Source organism: Microcaecilia unicolor, chromosome 10 (assembly GCF_901765095.1).
Source record: "Microcaecilia unicolor chromosome 10, aMicUni1.1, whole genome shotgun sequence".
NCBI classification, from domain to species: Eukaryota; Metazoa; Chordata; class Amphibia; order Gymnophiona; family Siphonopidae; genus Microcaecilia; species Microcaecilia unicolor.
Genome location: NC_044040.1, coordinates 175,783,725 through 175,802,033, shown reverse-complemented (window position 1 = coordinate 175,802,033; position 18,309 = coordinate 175,783,725). Strand labels below are relative to the sequence as shown.

The following is an 18,309-nucleotide window of genomic DNA, read 5'->3' as shown; positions in this document are numbered from 1 at the left end:
TCGGGCTGGGAAAGACTCTGCTGCCCTGTATTCTTCAGAGTTAAGAGCTCTAGTTGCTGCAGTACTTTTGTTTTTGTTTTATTTTCCTTTGAAATCGGACCCTTTTTTCTGGCTCGGGCTGGGAAAGGCTCTGCTGCCCTGTACTTTAAAGCAAGCTCCAACTATTGCAGCGCTTTTGTTTGTTTGTTTTTTTCTCCTCTTTCCTTAGTAATTGGAACATAGTCGCTGTTGGCTGAGAGCCTGTAGGCACTAGGTCTACATGGATGGTCCTACATGCTATTTTAAGATAGTATTTCTGAGATATTGCCCAAAACCGGGAGGATCCGAAGAATCCGGCTTTTATTATTTCCCCCTACAGCTTCTCTTGCTCTACCTGGTCTCCCTGACAATACGCTTTACCTGTCACCTGAGCTAATGAAGCTGTTGCGGTTACTGTAGTTCCCAGGGCTGAAGAACGCTGTGGGAGTCAGCCACGAGCTTTCTCCGGTTGGACTACAGCTCCCAGAGTTCCGAGCGGCTATGGTAAGGTGGGGCTGAAGGGAGAGTGGGCGTTTCACCATGCGTGTGTAGATCCACTGTATGGGATTTAGGGAGTCGGTATCCGATGCCAGATAAATATTAAACTCCAATCTCTTCTTGCAGGACGAGTTTTGCTGGTCATTTTAAAGGGAGTTTTGAACTGGATTTGGCCCCATGAAGCACAGGAGTGTGAAAGATGCGAAGCAGTTTTATCACCAGGGGGCTCTGGAACTGCTTGTTTTCAACTTTTTGCTCATTCTTACGATTCTAACAATTTGGCTGTTCAAAAATCATCGGTTTCGGTTCCTGCACGAAACTGGCGGAGCAATGGTCTACGGTGAGTTTGGAAACGGCAAGTGCTTCTAGCACGTTGCAGCCTCTGCAAACGCAGTGCCAGGGCTGGAGGAGCCCTTGGTGAGCAAGTGATGCAGTCATTTAAAAGAAGCAGTAAACATAGTGCATCCTTTGTAATGTGAAGTAGGGCAGGCGGAAATGGTTTAAGTCTGCTCTTACGCAGACTCAGGGTATTGACAGATCTGCCGATGTCAGCATTAATAAAGTACACTGAGGGAAAGGAAGCACATATCTACTGTATGATGACAAAAGGCCAGATGTACTAAATTATGTTTTCCATTTTCGGGGGGGGGGGGGGGGGGAGACTTAGCAGTGTGGCTCAAAGGGAGCTAATTTATATTATACAAACTGCTGTCCGGAACTTGCTCAACGTTTTAAACAACAACTCATAATTTGTTTTGTGGGAGGAGGCTGGATCTCGGTTACTTCCTTGAGGTCCTATAGTACCGTGAGCTTATAATAGCTTGAATCAGTTGTCTGATGTTTTTGTTATTTTTATGCAAGGATATGGCTGCAGTCTTCATCTAAACGTGATCATGTGCTTACCAAAATTCAAGGGACCATACTTACATAAAACGTTGAGCTCAAAACTTTCATTCTTCCTGCATTTCTTTTAGTATTCCACTAGCTCCTCATCCCCTCCGCCTCACATGGCTTGCTTGCTCTCTCCCCTTTACAACTGGAGATGTGCAAATATATCTATATCTATCTATCTATCCAGCAAATTGTCTAATGTGTTTTGAGTTGAAGGAGCTAAAAGTCTGACAAAATGATATCTTTTTGGCAGACTTTTAGCTCCTTCGACTCAAAACACATTAGACAGTTTGCTGGAGATTGTGGTTTTGGTAAATGTTGAATTTATATAATTTTGATAATAGTTGGCACTAGGCAGCTAGTTCATCTAGGGGCCATCTTCAAGAATGTGGCTGCATGCTTTAATTACTAGAGAACAGAAAGGGGCAAGAAAAGCAACTTGTTTGAGAGAGACTTCTTTGGTTTAAAAGCCTCTGGCTTGACCATTTTGTGCCTAAAATTTTTATATTAAGGATGCAGTAGTGGGAATGGTGGTAAAGCAACAGGAACAAGAAGCCAGCAATTGCTGCTGTTGAGGAGAAAGTAGCAGTTAAGCTTAGTGTGTAGACACCAAGGAGATTTGAAAACAGGAGACGGCATGATTTCACATGGCTGAAGCTGGTCTCCAGCCACGCCACCCAAGGAAATTTTAATTCTCCCTCATGCAGCTGCTGTCATCTTGGGTACACCCCAAACAATGAAATTGATAGGATGACAAGCTCCGCCTACTGGCTTCAGCTCACATAATGGGCCAGATAGGCTCATGCCATCTCCTGTTATCATACCTCCTTGGTAGGCCCTACTACCTCTCAAATGGATGATAAATTTACTGAGATCCAATTGCCCTTGTAAATTAGTAACTCTTCCTGAATAAGATCATAATAGCTAATCAGTCTATGATCATCCTGATTGCACATTTTACATGTATTTGCTCACTTTGTCTTTGAAAATGGCTTTGAAATTTGCACTATATAGGTTAATAGGCCTGTCTGAAAGTTACATTGAAAGAGTGTTTCTTTGGGTGTGTGTTGGGTCAGAAAAATAGAGCTATGCATGTACTTGACATTTTCATTAGCACAATGGTTCCCAAACCTGGTCCTAGAGGCACCCCAGCCAGGTCAGGTTTTCAGGATATCCACAATGAATATTCATGAGAGAGATTTGCATACACTGCTTCCACTGCATGCAAATCTCACTCATGAATATTCTTTGCTGATATCCTGAAAACCTGACTTGCTGAGGTGCCTCCAGGACCAGATTTGGGAACTACTGCATTAGCACAGTCACTGTTTAGCATATCTTTCCTTGTCCCTGCTCCCTTCTGACCCTCTTCCTCCTCCCCCTCCACTCTCCCCCTCCCCAAGCCACATGCACGAAATAGCAATTTCCAGGTGTCTAGAGACACTCAAACACACATTTTACCATTAGTTGTTTTTCAAAGGAAACTGCCAGTACAGTTGTCCTTTGAAAATTAGCTAAAAGTGATGTGTGGGGAAAGTCTCTGTGGGCTACTTAAAATTGTACCATGTTGAATGGTTTAGCATGCACGCTATAAATGGACTTAATGAATTAGCCCCACAGTTGTTCTCTATGACCAGGATTAAGGTCTTATGTGTATAATAAACACATGAAAATAATTTAAAATGACCTTTCCCAGCATTTGGAAATATGAACTTGGCATTTTACAGTATATGAGATTTGAAAATGTACTAGACTTGCACTTACATAGATCAATTCTTGGTAAGGATAATCACTGAATAATTTATTAGCTCATATAGGAGCCTGAGATGATGAGAAGAACACACATTGGCAGGCCAGACTCAAAACAGCAGCATGCTGTTGTAATATGTTTTGAGTGGTTAGACGTTTGTAGGGCAGCTCAGTCTCAGTGGTCCTTGGGTCCTTTTTGGGTTGGATGCCCTTGCTGAGGGTGGGGTTACCATGCATTTCCTGTGCTTTCAGACTAGGCAGCTCACACTGTCTATAATTTAACTGAAGACAGTTGTGTTCAGGCTTCAAACACGGCCTTGTATAATTTATATTCTATAGTCTGTAAAACTTGTATTGAGAAAAAACTGTAATCCAAGTATTAGACCTGCTGTGTTGCAGTTCAGAACAAAAATAGTGAAGACCATCAATATATCACAACACTCATTCATCTGCTGTCAGGAAAGTTGAAAGGAATGGGGAACACCGCACTTTCCTGGAGTGCTAGACTGGTGGGGGTTTAACAACTGTCAGTATAGTGGCAAAATGTAAGATCTTTTGCATTTGTGTCATTGAGGGGGACCTGTGCTCCCAAGCCAACCACAATTTTTGATGGGGTCTTGCTCACATTACCTCATCAACTGCCTAGGGAGCTGTTTGGTAACAGTCTAGGCGTAGACTGGGGGGGGGGCGAGGGGGGGCAATGCCCCCCCAAACGATGCGAGGCGCCGCCGCGCCATTAGTTAAAAAAAAAAAAAAAACACATGCAGGCACGCGCTCCTCTCCATCTGCTTGGCTTCCCTGCCCTCTCTGTCTGGGTCCCGCCTTCCTCTGACGTCATTTCCTTTCGGGCGGGACGCAGACAGAGAGGGCAGGGAAGCCAAGCGGACGGAGAGGAGCGTGTCCGTCTACCCCTCTCTCTTCCTCCCTCCGGCGCAGGCAGCAGTTTTTTCCAGCGTTCCTGGCAGCGGTAGCGTTGTACACGCTGCCTCTGGCTCTGCCCCGAAGCCTTCTCTTCAAGTTCCTGTTCCCGCATAGGTGGGAACAGGAACTTTAAGAGAAGGTTTCCGGGGCAGACCGAAGGCAGCGTGTACATCGCTACCGCTGCCAGGAACGCTGGAAAAAACTGCTGCCTGCGCCGGAGGGAGGGAGGAAGAGAGAGGGGTAGACGGAGTCACCATCTTGGACCTCGCGGGGGGGGGGGGGGAGCAGAGGGAAGATGGATGGGACGGAGGGATGGTGAGCAGAGGGAAGGAACAGAAGATGGATGGGACTGGGAGCGTTGGGAGCAGAGGGAAGGACCAGGAGATGGATTGGACTGGGAGGGGTGGGGAGCAGAGGGAAGGAACAGAAGATGGATGGGACTGGGAGCGTTGGGAGCAGAGGGAAGGACCAGGAGATGGATTGGACTGGGAGGGGTGGGGAGCAGAGGGAAGGAACAGAAAATGGATGGGACTGGGAGCGTTGGGAGCAGAGGGAAGGACCAGGAGATGGATTGGACTGGGAGGGGTGGGGAGCAGAGGGAAGGAACAGAAGATGGATGGGACTGGGAGGGTGGGGAGCAGAGGGAAGCCTACTGGAAAGAAGACACTGCATAAAACAGAAGACACTGGGATCAAAGTGAATAGAAAAACTAAATGATCAGACAACAAAGGTAAATAAAAGTATTTTATTCATAATTTATTAATTGAAATGTGTCAGCTTTTTGAAATGTGCATCTGTGATATTTTGCCTGTAAATTTCATTTCCTTCCTCCATATTAGCATATTCATTTGCATATGTATATATGCAAATGATATGCTAATATGCTCCGCCCATTCTTTGCCCCCCCAAATGAAACAGTCAAACTATGCCTATGGTCTTGTCTCTATTAAGCCTCTTATAGGGACTCATTTCCTTCCTCTGACATGAGTCTTGATGACTTTTTCCAGGAACTTGTACACCAGGGGCAGACTGAGGATGGTCTGGGCCCACTGCCTTGACACCCCCCCCCCCCACCACTGCGCTACTACCCCCCTACCGCTGCAGCCGATGGGCCTGCTGCCCCAGTCCTACCTGAAGGGCCCTGGTGGTCTAGTGGTCTCTGCAGGGGGGGAGCAGGTTCTTTCCTGCCCGCTGCGTTGCCGCTAGTCCCCTGCCTGCGACGCTTCCGTGTTTTCAAAATGGCGACCAAGACTTCCCGTGGTCTCGACAGTCTCGTGAAATTTCCACAGGGAATCTCGGCTGCCATTTTTAGAGTACAGCGATGCCGGGCAGGAAAGAAGATGTCCCCCCCCCCCCCCCCCCCCGGCAGAGACCACTAGATCATCAGCGGCGTGCCTTTAAAGGTAGGATCAGGGAGGGATGTAGTATGCGGCGGGTATCCGGGCAGAGCCTCTGGGCCCTCGGACACTGCCCGGTTGCCCGAATGGTCAGTCCATCCCTGTTGTACACAGTCCAGTCACATTAACTGTTTTTTTTCTTGCGTAATGGTGGTGTTCATTAAACTAGAGGAGATGTGTGACTATACCTGCAGAGAAAGCAAATGCTACAGTCACACTTGTTTAAAATCAATTTAGAATTTTTATGTGCTCTAAGAGATCAAAATAAAGCAAACCCACACAAATAAAATGATAGCTGAGGCCTGTTACAAGACATAACTCAGTAGAGGAAATATCTGGGTCCGTGCTTAAAATAAGTTGTACATTTACCAGCAGCTGATAGATATATATAACTCCTTAAACCACTAATTTGTTTAAGAGGCACTATACAGATAGTGCCAGTGAAAATCACTGTAACTAGCAGTCCTAGAGTAATTATCTAGACCAGTGGTTCCCAGACCTGGTACTGGAGGCACCCCAGCCAGTCAGGTTTTCAAGATAAGCACAATGAATATTCATGAGAGCGATTTGCATGTACTGCCTCCACTGCATGCAAATCTCTCTCATGAATATTCATTGCGGATATCTTGAAAACCTGAGTAGCTGGGGTGCCTCCAGGACCAGGTTTGGGAACCACTGGCATAGACTATATGCAGTGGCGTACCTAGGGTAGTTGACATCCGGGGCCGGTCATTTTTTAACACCCCCCCCCCCCCAAATCCAGTACTAGGCATGCCGAGAATACAAAACACTCAGGACCTATAGAGCAATTCTACCATACCATAAGCAGTCATTTCTACGAGTCACACAAGGAAAAGGAAAGCATCTTAAACACTACAGTGAGCACTAGAACATCAATTCACCTATTGTAAAACGAAACCAGACAGAATAGTACAGATCGTAGATCCTGCACAGTCAATGCCAACTGAAAGCCATGTCTTTTTCACAAACACCAATACACCCTAATCCACTATAGAATAAGTAATCATAAACTTTCTATTTAGACAAAAATTAAACTGAACCCCCAATGCCAGACTCTGCATACAATGCAACACCACAGAAACAAAAACTGTCCCCTAGTACTGTGCAAAATATAAAGACAGCAGATGTAAATTTGAAAAAAAAACCTAACAAGTACCAATCACCACTTTACAAATTAACAAATAGAAATAAAACAAATATAGAAAGTAAAATAATACCATTTTATTGGACTAATACATTTAGCTTTCAGAGGCCAAAACCTCCGTCCTCGGGTCAGTACAGTATAGTGCTGTTACAGTATCCTATCCTGACCTGAGGAAGGGGGTTTTGTTCTCCGAAAGTTAGTCAAAATGTATTAAAATTAGTCCAATAAAAAGATTACCTTATTTACATGTTCTATTATAAACATTTAACACATCTACAATACTTTATCCTAAAGCAAAAAAAAATAAAAAAAAATATTTTATTTACAGTTTGTTGTCTCTGGTTTCTGCTTTCCTCATCTTCTTTTCACCATCTTCCTTCCATCCAGCATCTGTCTTCATTCTCTCTCTCTCTCTCTCTCTCTCTCTCTCTCTCTCTCTCTCTCTGCCATCCAGTGTCTGCCCTCTCTGCCGTCCCTTCCATCCACTGCCTGCCCTTTCTCTCTGCCCCTTCAATCCACCATTTGCCCTCCCTCTCCCATCCATCCAGGGTCTGCCCTCCCTCTCGCTCCCCCTTCCATCTAGGATCTGTCCCCTCTCTCTGCCCCTTTTTTCAGTCCCCAGTTCCAGCCCCCTTCTCCCCTCCCCTTCTGTCTGAGACCCCACCCCAGTCCCCTTCTCCCCTCTGAGATCCCCACCCCAGTCCCCTTGTCCCCTTCTCCCCTCCCCTGTCTGAGATCCCCACCCCAGTCCCCTTCTCCCCTCCTCATTTCCCCTCTGAGACCCCCACCCCAGTTCCCTTCTCCCCTCCCCTTCCCTTGTCCCCTTCTCCCCTTCCGTTTTTCCCCTCTGAGACCCCCACCCCAGTCCCCTTCTCCCCTCCCCTTCCCTTCTCCCCTCTGAGATCCCCTGTCTGAGACCCCCACCCCAGTCCCATTCTCCCCTCTGAACACCCCCATCCGAGTCCCTTTCACCCCTCTCCTTCCCCACCTCAGTCCCATTAAAATCGGCGAAGCAGCGTCGCAGGCAGTGCCTCGTGCCCTGCTTGTAAAAAAAAATCAAATCTCCTTCCTTCTCCTCGTCTTGACGTCGACTCGGGCCTTCCAAATTGATTGGAAAGCCCGAGTCGATGTCAAGACGTCAAGACGAGGAGGAGGAGAAGGAGGAAGGAGATTTGATTTTTTTTTACAAGCAGGGCACGAGGCGCTGCCTGCGACGCTGCTTCGCCGGTTTTTTAAATGTGCGGCGCCGCGGGAACGGCCACGGGAGGCGGCGGGAGCGGAGCACCCCCCACCCACTGGCACCCGGGGCGGACCGCCCCACCGCCCCCCCCCCCCCTTGGTACGCCACTGACTATATGTATAGTGGCTGGAGATGCAAACTATCATGGCAATTTTATAAAGGGCAGTAAAAGGCACCCCAAATCTAGGTGCCAAGCTATTATTCTGTACCAGCAAATCTGTGTGCCCAATGTGTCATAGAATAGTAGCATAAGTCGGCAATTAGGCACCTAAATTTAGGCATCACCGTTTACGTTGGATGTATGGCAGGTGTAAATGTGAGCATCTTAAGGTATTCAATGAAGTGCACACTGAAATAGTCGGAATGGGCATGACCCACCCGTTTGAATGGCCCTTTGCTTTTACACACTAGAACACTTAGAGGGGCATAATCAAAAGGAACACCCAAGTTTTTCTGAGGACGCCTCACAGGATATCCCCGTGAAGGGGCAGGGAAACAAGATGGGCGTTCATCTTTCATTTCGATAATACGGTCGGGGACGCCCAAATCTGGAAATTTAGGTCGACCTTAGAGATGGTCGTTTCTGATTTTTGGCAATAATGGAAGCTGAGGACAGGATGCCCATCTCGGAAATGACCAAATCCAAGCCCTTTGGTCGTGGGAGGAGCCAGCATTCATAGTGCACTGGTCCCCCTGACATGCCAGGACACCAACCGGGCACCCTAGGGGGCACTGCAGTGGACTTCATAAATTGCTCCCAGGTGCATAGTTCCCTTACCGTGTGTGCTGAGCCCCCCAACCCCCCCAACCCACTACCCACAACTGTACACCACTACCATATCCCTTATGGGTGAAGGGGGCACCTAGATGTGGGTACAGTGGGTTTTGGAGGGCTCGCATTTACCACCACAAGTGTAAAGGTAGGGGGGGATGGGCCTGGGTCAGCCTGTCTGAAGTGCACTGCACCCACTAAAACTGCTCCAGGGACCTGCATACTGCTGCGATGGACCTGAGTATGACATTTGAGGCTGGTATAGAAACTGGCAAAAAATATTTTAAAAAGTTTTTTTGAGGGTGGGAGGGGGTTAGTGACCACTGGGGGAGTAAGGGGAGGTCATCCCCTTTTCCCTCCGGTGGTCATCTGGTCAGTTCAGGCACCTTTTCGTGGCTTGGTTGTAACAAAAAAAGGGCCAAGTAAAGTCATCCAAGTGCTTGTCAGGGACGCCCTTCTTTTTTCGATTATGGGTCGAGGACGCCCGTGTGTTAGGCACGCCCAAGTCCCGCCTTCGCTATGCCTCCGGGAACTTTGGTCGTCCCCACGACAGAAAGCAGTTGGGGATGCCCAAAATCGGCTTTCGATTATGCCGATTTGGGTGACCTTAGGAGAAGAATGCCCATTTTCCGATTTCGAAAATAAGCCTGTTAGGCATTTTTCAGTGATAATGGAACAGAAAAAAAGGTCCAGTGCAAAAAAAAAAAAAGAAAAATACATTTTTTAAAATCTAAACCTAGATCTATTTCAGTCAATGACTAAGTCACAAAAGGTACCCTGACTAGCTGGCCAGTGGTCAATGACACCTTCCCCCCCCCCCCCCCCCCCCCCCAAGCTGCAACAGTAGATACTAGGCTATGACAGCTCCATATATTATGACCATTTCTAAAAAAAAGCAGCAAGAAAGTGAAGAGTGAACTTGTGGTCAGTGCAGTGGACATGTGAGCCCTCCTAGAACATAGAAATACCTCCTGTTCCTAAATATATGTGACCTTCAAGATGGAGAGCTATTGTAGTGGTGGACCTTTAGGTACAGTAGGCTTTCTCTGTTCCTGGAGGGCTCACCATAAAATACAAAGGGTTTAGGTGGGATTTGAACCTGGGTCCCTTTATGTGAAATTACTGCACTGACCATTAGGCTGCTCCTCTGCACTGCTGGGATATCTGTCTGGCCAGTTTACTAGGAGTGCTGCCAGACAAGCATCCCTATAGCTTGTTTTTTTCAACATTTTTCCCTGGAACATTTTTTTGACAATGGTACTTACAGATGGACATGTTGGACATAAAAACATCTAGCTCAATGCCATAATTGAACCAGAAATGTAGACATTTTTCTGGTTTGATTATGTCTGTGAGCTGTACGTTTATTTGAAACATTTTTGGCAAAATGTCTCAATTCGGACTTAGTTGGCATATCAAAAATGTCCCTCCACATAGAATTACCCTGTATATGTATAGCTGGCAGTGCACTAAATACAGATATTCAGCAACGCTAAATATATGATTATATATATTAGGGCTGTATATTAATCGTGTTTACGCCCCTTCTGCAAACTTCTTGTTCGCGGAAGGGGCGGGCCAGGTCAGAGAGAGAGGCCCGTGTAGGCCTCAGGCAGCCTTTCAGTATGGCTGCCACTGGCCTGCAGGGTCAAAGGCTTGCATTTTCAAAAGGTACTGGGGAGGGTGCAGGTGTGGTGTGGTGGGGGAAGGAGGAGGGAGACCTGTGGTCAGGTCCAAGAGGGGGGGAGGAAGGGGACCCGCAATGAGGTCAGGGAGGGGAGGGAAGAAAAGCAGAAGATGTTGATGCGGGTGTGCGGGAGGAGTGTGAGCCACAGGGGTGTACAATGGGGAGGGGGCTTGGGAGAGCCATGGGGGGCCCGAGAGTGCTGCAGGGGGAGGAGGGGGTCTGAGAGAGCCACAGTGGGGGGATGGGGCCTTGAGAGAGCCACAAGGGAGGGGGGGCCTTCAGAGAGTTGCAAGGGGCTTGAGAGCGCTATGGGGGAGGGGAAGGGAGAAACCTTGGGGAGGGGGTTGAGAGAGAACCACAGTTGGGGCTAAAAGTGAAGGAAGAGTTGGTGGGTGCAGAGAGGAAGGGGAAATAGGGAGAGAAGGATGGAGGGAGGGCAGTAGAGAGGGAGAAAGAGAATGGACCTGGGGTGGAGGGAAGGCTGAAAAATCATGTGGCCATTATTGAAAAAAAAATAGATGTTTTTGCTCTTTTGAAAATGGCTATATTTCCTATTCAGATTTTGGGATGTTTAGCGCAAAACGTCCAAAGTCTGACTTAGATGTCATAGTGAAAATGCCCCTCTCGGTGTGCTAATATGATTGGGTTGTGTGCAAGTTACTAGACAGTCATTAAAACACAAGTCAGAGGAAAGAAATGAGTCCCTGTAAGATGCGCAATATAGACAAGACTGTCACCAAACAGCAATTGACAGAACAAAGGCAATGGGAGTTAGTAGTTCACGCTTCTGATCTATTTATATAATGTACTTGGGTCCATTATGGCCATAAATGACATACTACAGTGGCAAGAGGAGCCAGTAATGGATGCTTGAAGCCCCATGGGTATGAGAGTTGCTGCTTGCTAGATATTAGGAGAGAGAGTAAGAGAGGATGGTGCTTTGGTGGTTGACAGACAGATCTCTGGAATTCATATAGGTTGCCCAAATTTGGGCACAGAGCCCAGATGTGTGCGTAAATTAATTAGTCAATTGGGTACTAACAACCAGTTGATGTTAATTGGCACTAACTTGGATTTACACTGTCATCTGCCTATGTGCTATTCTATAATGCTGTGTGCTGGAAGTCTTTTTTGCAATATGAAAGGGGGTGTGGCCATAAGAGGGGCATGGGTGGGTCAAGAGCATTCCAAATATTTAGGTGCAAAGTTATAGAATACTGGGGTTATGCGCCCAACTTGGACATGTCAAGAATATATGCCAGGATGCAGCTGGCATAAGCCCTCATGCCTAAAGTTGGGTGCAGGAATCCGTTCGGAGCATTATTCTGTTAAGGGTGCTCAACCTGGAGCACTTTTTATAGAATAGCACTTAGCGTGGATTTTTCCCAGTGTCTAAATTTGAGTGCTATTTGTTGAATCTGGCCCAGTGTGCCTTCGGGGTAAGGACGGGGAATTGAAAGGGAGAATGATGAAACTAAAGCTGAGTCTGAGATAGTGTGGTGGGGCGTCAAAAACAGAGGTGATGAGGTTAGACTAGGACAGGGATTCTCAACCCAGTCCAATCAGGTTTTCAGGATACCCACAGTGAATGTACATGAGGTAAACTTGCATACAATGGATGCAGTGCATAATGAATTCTCTGTAAACCTGGAGGATGTAATGGGGCAGTTCTACAAACTGAAGAGTAGCAAATCTCCTGGACCGGATGGTATTCATCCCAGAGTACTGATAGAACTGAAAAATGAGCTTGCGGAGCTATTGTTAGTAATATGTAATTTATCCTTAAAATTGAGCGTGGTACCGGAAGATTGGAGGGTGGCCAATGTAATGCCAATTTTTAAAAAGGTTCCAGAGGAGATCCAGGAAATTATAGACAAAATTATGCATATTCAAAAGCATGAATTAATGAGACAAAGTCAACATGGATTTAGTGAAGGGAAATCTTGCCTCACCAATCTACTACATTTTTTTGAAGGGGTGAACAAACGTGGATAAAGAGGAGCCGGTTGATATTGTGTATCTGGATTTTCAGAAGGCGTTTGACAAAGTACCTCATGAAAGACTCAAGAGGAAATTGGAGAGTCATGGAATAGGAGGTAGTGTTCTATTGTGGATTAAAAACTGGTTAAAAGATAGAAAACAGAGAGTAGGGTTAAATGATTAGTATTCTCAATGGAGAAGGGTAGTTAGTGGGGTTCCCCAGGGGTCTGTGCTGAGACCGTTGCTTTTTAACATATTTATAAATGACCTAGAGATGGGAGTAACTAGTGAGGTAATTTAATTTGCAGATGACACAAAGTTATTCAAAGTCGTTAAATTGCGGGAGGATTGTGAAAAATTACAAGAGGACCTTACAAGACTGGGAGACTGGGTGTCTAAATGGCAGATGACGTTTAATATGAGCAAGTGCAAAGTGAGGCATGTGGGAAAGAGGAACCCGAATTATAGTTACATCATGCAAGGTTCCATGTTAGGAGTCACGGACCAAGAAAGGGATCTAGGTGTCGTCACGTTGAAACCTTCTGCTCAGTGTGCTGCTGCGGCTAAGAAAGCAAATAGAATGTTAGGTATTATTAGGAAAGAATGGAAAACAAAAATGAGGATGTTATAATGCCTTTGTATCACTCCATGGTGCAACCGCACCTCAAATATTACGTTGAATTCTGGTCACCGCATCTCAAAAAAGATATAGTGGAATTAGAAAAGGTGCAGAGAAAGGCGACGAAAATGGTAAAGGGGATGGGACGACTTCCCTATGAGGAAAGGCCAAAGCGGTTAGGGCTCTTCAGCTTGGAGAAAAGGCGGCTGAGGGGAGATGTGATAGAGGTCTATAAAATAATGAGTGGAGTTGAATGGGTAGATGTGAAGCATCTGTTTATGCTTTCCAAAAATACTAGGACTAGGGGGCATGCGATGAAGCTACAATGTAGTAAATTTAAAACGAATCTGAGAAATTCGTTCTTCATTCAATGTGTAATTAAACTCTGGAATTCGTTGCCAGAGAATGTGGTAAAGGCGGTTAGCTTAGCAGAGTTTTAAAAAGGTTTAAAAAAGGAAAAGTCCATAGACCATTATTAAATGGACTTGGGGAAAATCCACTATTTCTGGGATAAGCAGTATAAAATGTTTTGTACTCTTTTGGGATCTTGCCAGGTATTTGTGACCTGGATTGGCCACTGTTGGAAACAGGATACTGGGCTTGATGGACCTTTGGTCTTTCACAGTATGGCAATACTTACATAATATTCAGTGTGGATATCTTGAAAACCAGACTGGGTGTGTCCAGAGCACTGGGTTGAGAACCCCTGGGCAAAGGAGAGATGACCTACTAGAGGCAAGGACAATAAACAGGTTTCTTTGGAAAAATTACAAATTAAAGCATTTAAAACAGCATGAAGAACAGCTATAAACAGCCTTCCAGTTTTCATAGCCTACTTCAGAAATGCAGCTCTAGTAGTAAATAATGGCAGAAAAAGGCCATAATGGCCTTCCAGTCTGCCCATTTGTGATTTTTACAGATTTAGGTAGATGAGCATATAGATTCCCATAGTCCATGTATTTCACCTGAACTTTGAACCCCTTTCCTGCCACTGCTCTCCATGATCGCTGCCAATGATATGTTAGAATTCAAAACCCTCATCCACACCCTTGTCACCTCTCGTTTAGACTACTGCAATCTGCTTCTTGCTGGCCTCCCACTTAGTCACCTCTCCCCTCTCCAGTCGGTTCAAAACTCTGCTGCCCGTCTCGTCTTCCGCAAGGGTCGCTTTACTCATACTACCCCTCTCCTCAAGTCGCTTCACTGGCTCCCTATCCGTTTTCGCATCCTGTCAAACTTCTTCTACTAACCTATAAATGTACTCACTCTGCTGCTCCCCAGTATCTCTCCACACTCGTCCTTCCCTACACTCCTTCCCGTGCACTCCGCTCCATGGATAAACCCTTCTTATCTGTTCCCTTCTCCACTGCTGCCAACTCCAGACTTCGCGCCTTCTGTCTCGCTGCACCCTACGCCTGGAATAAACTTCCTGAGCCCCTACGTCTTGCCCCATCCTTGGCCACCTTTAAATCTAGACTGAAAGCCCACCTCTTTAACATTGCTTTTGACTCGTAACCACTTGTAACCACTCGCCTCCACCTACCCTCCTCTCCTCCTTCCTGTACACATTAATTGATTTGATTTGCTTACTTTATTTTTTGTCTATTAGATTGTAAGCTCTTTGAGCAGGGACTGTCTTTCGTCTATGTTTGTGCAGCGCTGCGTATCCCTTGTAGCGCTATAGAAATGCTAAATAGTAGTAGTAGTAGTATATCATTATTCTGATAAAGATCACTGTACAGTTTTATGATCTAGGGTGGCAGAAACTATAGTACTAAAATTAAGTTTAGGTTCCTGTGGAACTGAATATTTGAACAGACAGCGCCGATCCCTGGCCCCTTGCTTTCCCTCCCAGCTTCTAGTTCGTGGAAGTGATATCGACAGCAGGATGAGCGCGAGAGCAGAACCGGCAGAGCAAGGGGACAGTGAGATAGTAGTGTTCATTGTCCAGATTCCTCCCTTAAAAGTCACTTGTTTCCTTAAGATAAGAAACACATGTCAGGGAGGGGTTGGAGGGAATAGGGGTGGCAGTGAGCAGAGCACTTTTACTGTCCTCATTTCGTTGCCAGAAGTAAGTGTTATTGCAACAGTGGCAGGTTGGGGAAGCCAAGAAATGGGACTGAGAGAAGACTTGGTAAATCTAGTGAATGGGAAGATGGAGAGCTGGGGGGAGTATTGGTGAGAGAGAGTTTGGATAGTGAGAAAGGAGGAGTCAGAAAATGAGGGGTGGGGAGATGTTGAAAAGCAAGAGACAAGAAGAGGTGTGGAATTGAAAAGAGGAGAAAGGAGGAGATAAGTGAAGACCTGTTGGAGGGTGAGATACCAAGGCAGAGAAGATAGTAGATAAGAGAGGGGGATGCACATGAGGAAGAAGATGGTATGAAAACAGAAGAACAGATTAAAAGAAGAGGCTAAAATATGCATGACTGAGAAATAAAAGCGCAGAGTGCAAAAAGTAGAAAAACTTTTATTCAGTGTTCTATTGGAGTATGTGACTTTCTTTGCAATATTATGCATCATTTCTTAAGAATTGACAAGTGCTGCTGTGCTGTTTTACCCTTGTTAGCTTCTCTATTTGGTATTTTACAACTTAAATGCACCACATGCAAATTTTGGCATTTTTTATTTGAGGAGACGGGATTGGGGGGAAGAGAGAGGGAAGCTGCTTGCTACAGTACCATCCTTACTCTTTCGCTGAAAACATCATTGCAAACTTGGATTGTCTATCAGTAGTCATTTTATACAGTAAGTAAAACTAAAGAAGAATGAATTAAGGCAGTGGTTTCCAAACTGTGTGCCGCGGCCCCCCAGTGTGCCTCTGAAAACTCTCAGGGGTGCTGCGGCATATTCCCCCCCCCCCCAGCTTAGGAAAAGAACACCATCCTCATCCCCAACCCCACCCCCAGAGACCGGGATGGAAGTTGCGCAAAGAAAATAGCATCACACAGTCTAGTTTTATTTATTTATTAGGATTTATTTACTGCCTTTTTGAAGGAATTCACTCAAGGCGATGTACAGTTAGAATAGATCAAACATGAGCAGGAGGCAATTAGAGCAGTAAAAATATTCGAACAACAATACAAAGTATCGCATGGTATACTACTTGCAATGACAACACAATATGTACTAGAACATTATAATTTATAGTGAAGGGTAAGGCAAAGTTGTAACATATAGATGAGTAAGAAAGTAGGAAGCATTAGAAAGTAAGGTGATTGATTTGAATAAAGTTGAGGTCAGAGAGATGGTTAAATATCTCAGCTAGGGTAGGAGTGGATAAACATGTCCCGCTACAGTATGTGCAGCCCGAGGCAATCAGAGTCAATGAGTTGGAACTCATTCATATGCTTACTCAGTGTCTGTCAGTCCCACCTCCCTCTGACTTCCGAAGCTGTGTCAGAGGGGGCAGGACTGAAAGAGGCCTAGCATGCACCGGAGCTCTGAGGCCCCATACTGTCATTTTCAATCAGACAAGGGAAGACTGGGGGGACATGCTGCACAAAAGATCAAGATGCATAGGGAGATTGGGGGAGGGGGGATCACACTGAGCACAGAGGAAGGTGGGAAAGGGAGATAGGAGGGGCATACTGGGCATGAGGCACATACAAGGGGAGATTAGAGGACATGCAGGGCATGGAGGAAGGTGGGAAGGGAGATCAGGGTGTCATTATGGACATGGAGGAATGTGGGAGAGGAGATTGAGGAAACATGCTGGGCACAAAGGAAGGTGGGAAGGGGAGATTGAGGGCAACATTCTGGATATGGTGGAAGGGGAGATTGGGGACATGCTGGGCATGGAGGGAAAATGGTGGGTCATGCTGGGCATGGAGGAGGGTGTAAAAAGATTGGGGTTACATGCTGGGCACAGAGAAGTGAAGGTGAAAGGAAAGCAGGGGGAGATGCTGGAGAGGAGGGAAGGTGGAATGAGAGATTGGGGGAGATGCTGGAGAGGAGGGAAGGTGGAATGAGAGATTGGGGGAGATGCTGGAGAGGAAGGAAAGTGAAGGGAAAACCTGGGAGACATGCTAGGCAAGAAGGAAGGGAAGACGGGAGAGATGCCTGGCATTGATGGAAAGAGAAGAGAGGGGAGATGTTAGAAATGGGCGGGGAAAAGGGGGAAGAGGAGGGCATGTGTGTGGGAATTCTGATGTTGGTGGCTGAAGCATGCCATTGATTTGCTTGCTGTGCAAGCAGCATGGAGCTCAGGCCTCGGGCAGTAGACTTCTTCAGCTGGCGGAGTTCGAGCATCCCTGTGAACAAAGGTAGGACTCGATGCTGTTGAGGGTGGAGAGGGGAGACCTCCCCACCCCCAACAGCATCGAGGAAATGTGGCACCTAGGGGGTGCCTTGACCCGAAAAAGTTTGGGAACCACTGAATTAAGGTTCTCTAAAGGTTATGGATAGAAAAGTATGTAGGAGAATATGTACAGGTATGGGTGTGTGTAGGGATATTGCAATAAGTAAAATGGCTTAGGGAAGGGGAAGTGTGGAACTCTGAGATGAAATAAAGATTTTCCTATTTTATGTGTATAGCAAAGACCTTGAATTAGGCACTAAGCATCTGTGAGAAAAATGTTTAGTAAATCTAGCCCGTTGGACAAATGTATTGCACATTTTTACAATTTTGCTGCTATTCATGAATTCCCTAAAAGTAGCAAAGATCTGTTTTAAGGATATATTGAGGATCACACCATTATAGAGAGAGCACCGGCAGGGCAACAGTGATTGGTTTTTTGTTTTTAATTTTTTTTTTAAATCATTTATTTATAATTTTTCATTTTACAAGGGTCACTTGCAAACAGTAATACAGAGATGACTGCACATTAATACAAGATAAGAAGAAAACAATCCCAACTAGATATATAGATTATAAACAATCTTTCTCTCTCTTAGACCACAAAGTGAAGAACAATAGGGAGAGTGAGATAAGACAAGGAGATCAATTAAACAGTAAACAAAAAAGAAAACATGGTATTAACCTGATTATTCCCAGATATTACTCATCTAATTCATTATTCCTCATTGATCATCTGGTTGGCTTTATCAAGACCAAATACGGTGTATAGTCAATTCATTTCATTGAGAACATACTTATTGTCCAGATTTTAGTTAGAAATAATACATCTGATTACATTCTCTCTCTTTTAAAAACCAGAAATTATTTGGGGCAACAGTGATTGGTGATCGCTCCTGCTTCTTGAAGGCCCTCAGATGGGATAAGGATAGGAAGATGGCCACAAGCTTGGGGTGGAGGGTTAAATTTAGAAGTTTTTGGGGAGTGCTCAACAAGGACCAGCTGATACCTGATATGTTTTGTTACTTTTGTTTATTTTAAAACTTTTTGGCTCTTCCCCCACCCCCTTCAAATAAAA

The 18,309-nt window shown here is 45.6% G+C and overlaps 1 protein-coding gene across 2 annotated transcripts in view; it reads left to right on the top strand.

The window, feature by feature from the left end:
* The first annotated feature begins 570 nt into the window (after nt 1-570).
* Nucleotides 571-18,309, top strand: part of SLC9A9 (solute carrier family 9 member A9) — a 514,180-nt gene continuing 496,441 nt past the window's right edge. For both annotated transcript variants that reach the window (XM_030216056.1, XM_030216057.1), the window contains exon 1: nt 571-856. In XM_030216056.1, coding sequence (XP_030071916.1) covers nt 694-856 — 163 coding nt within the window. In that variant the 5' untranslated portion in view covers nt 571-693. The remainder of the gene's footprint in view (nt 857-18,309) is intronic.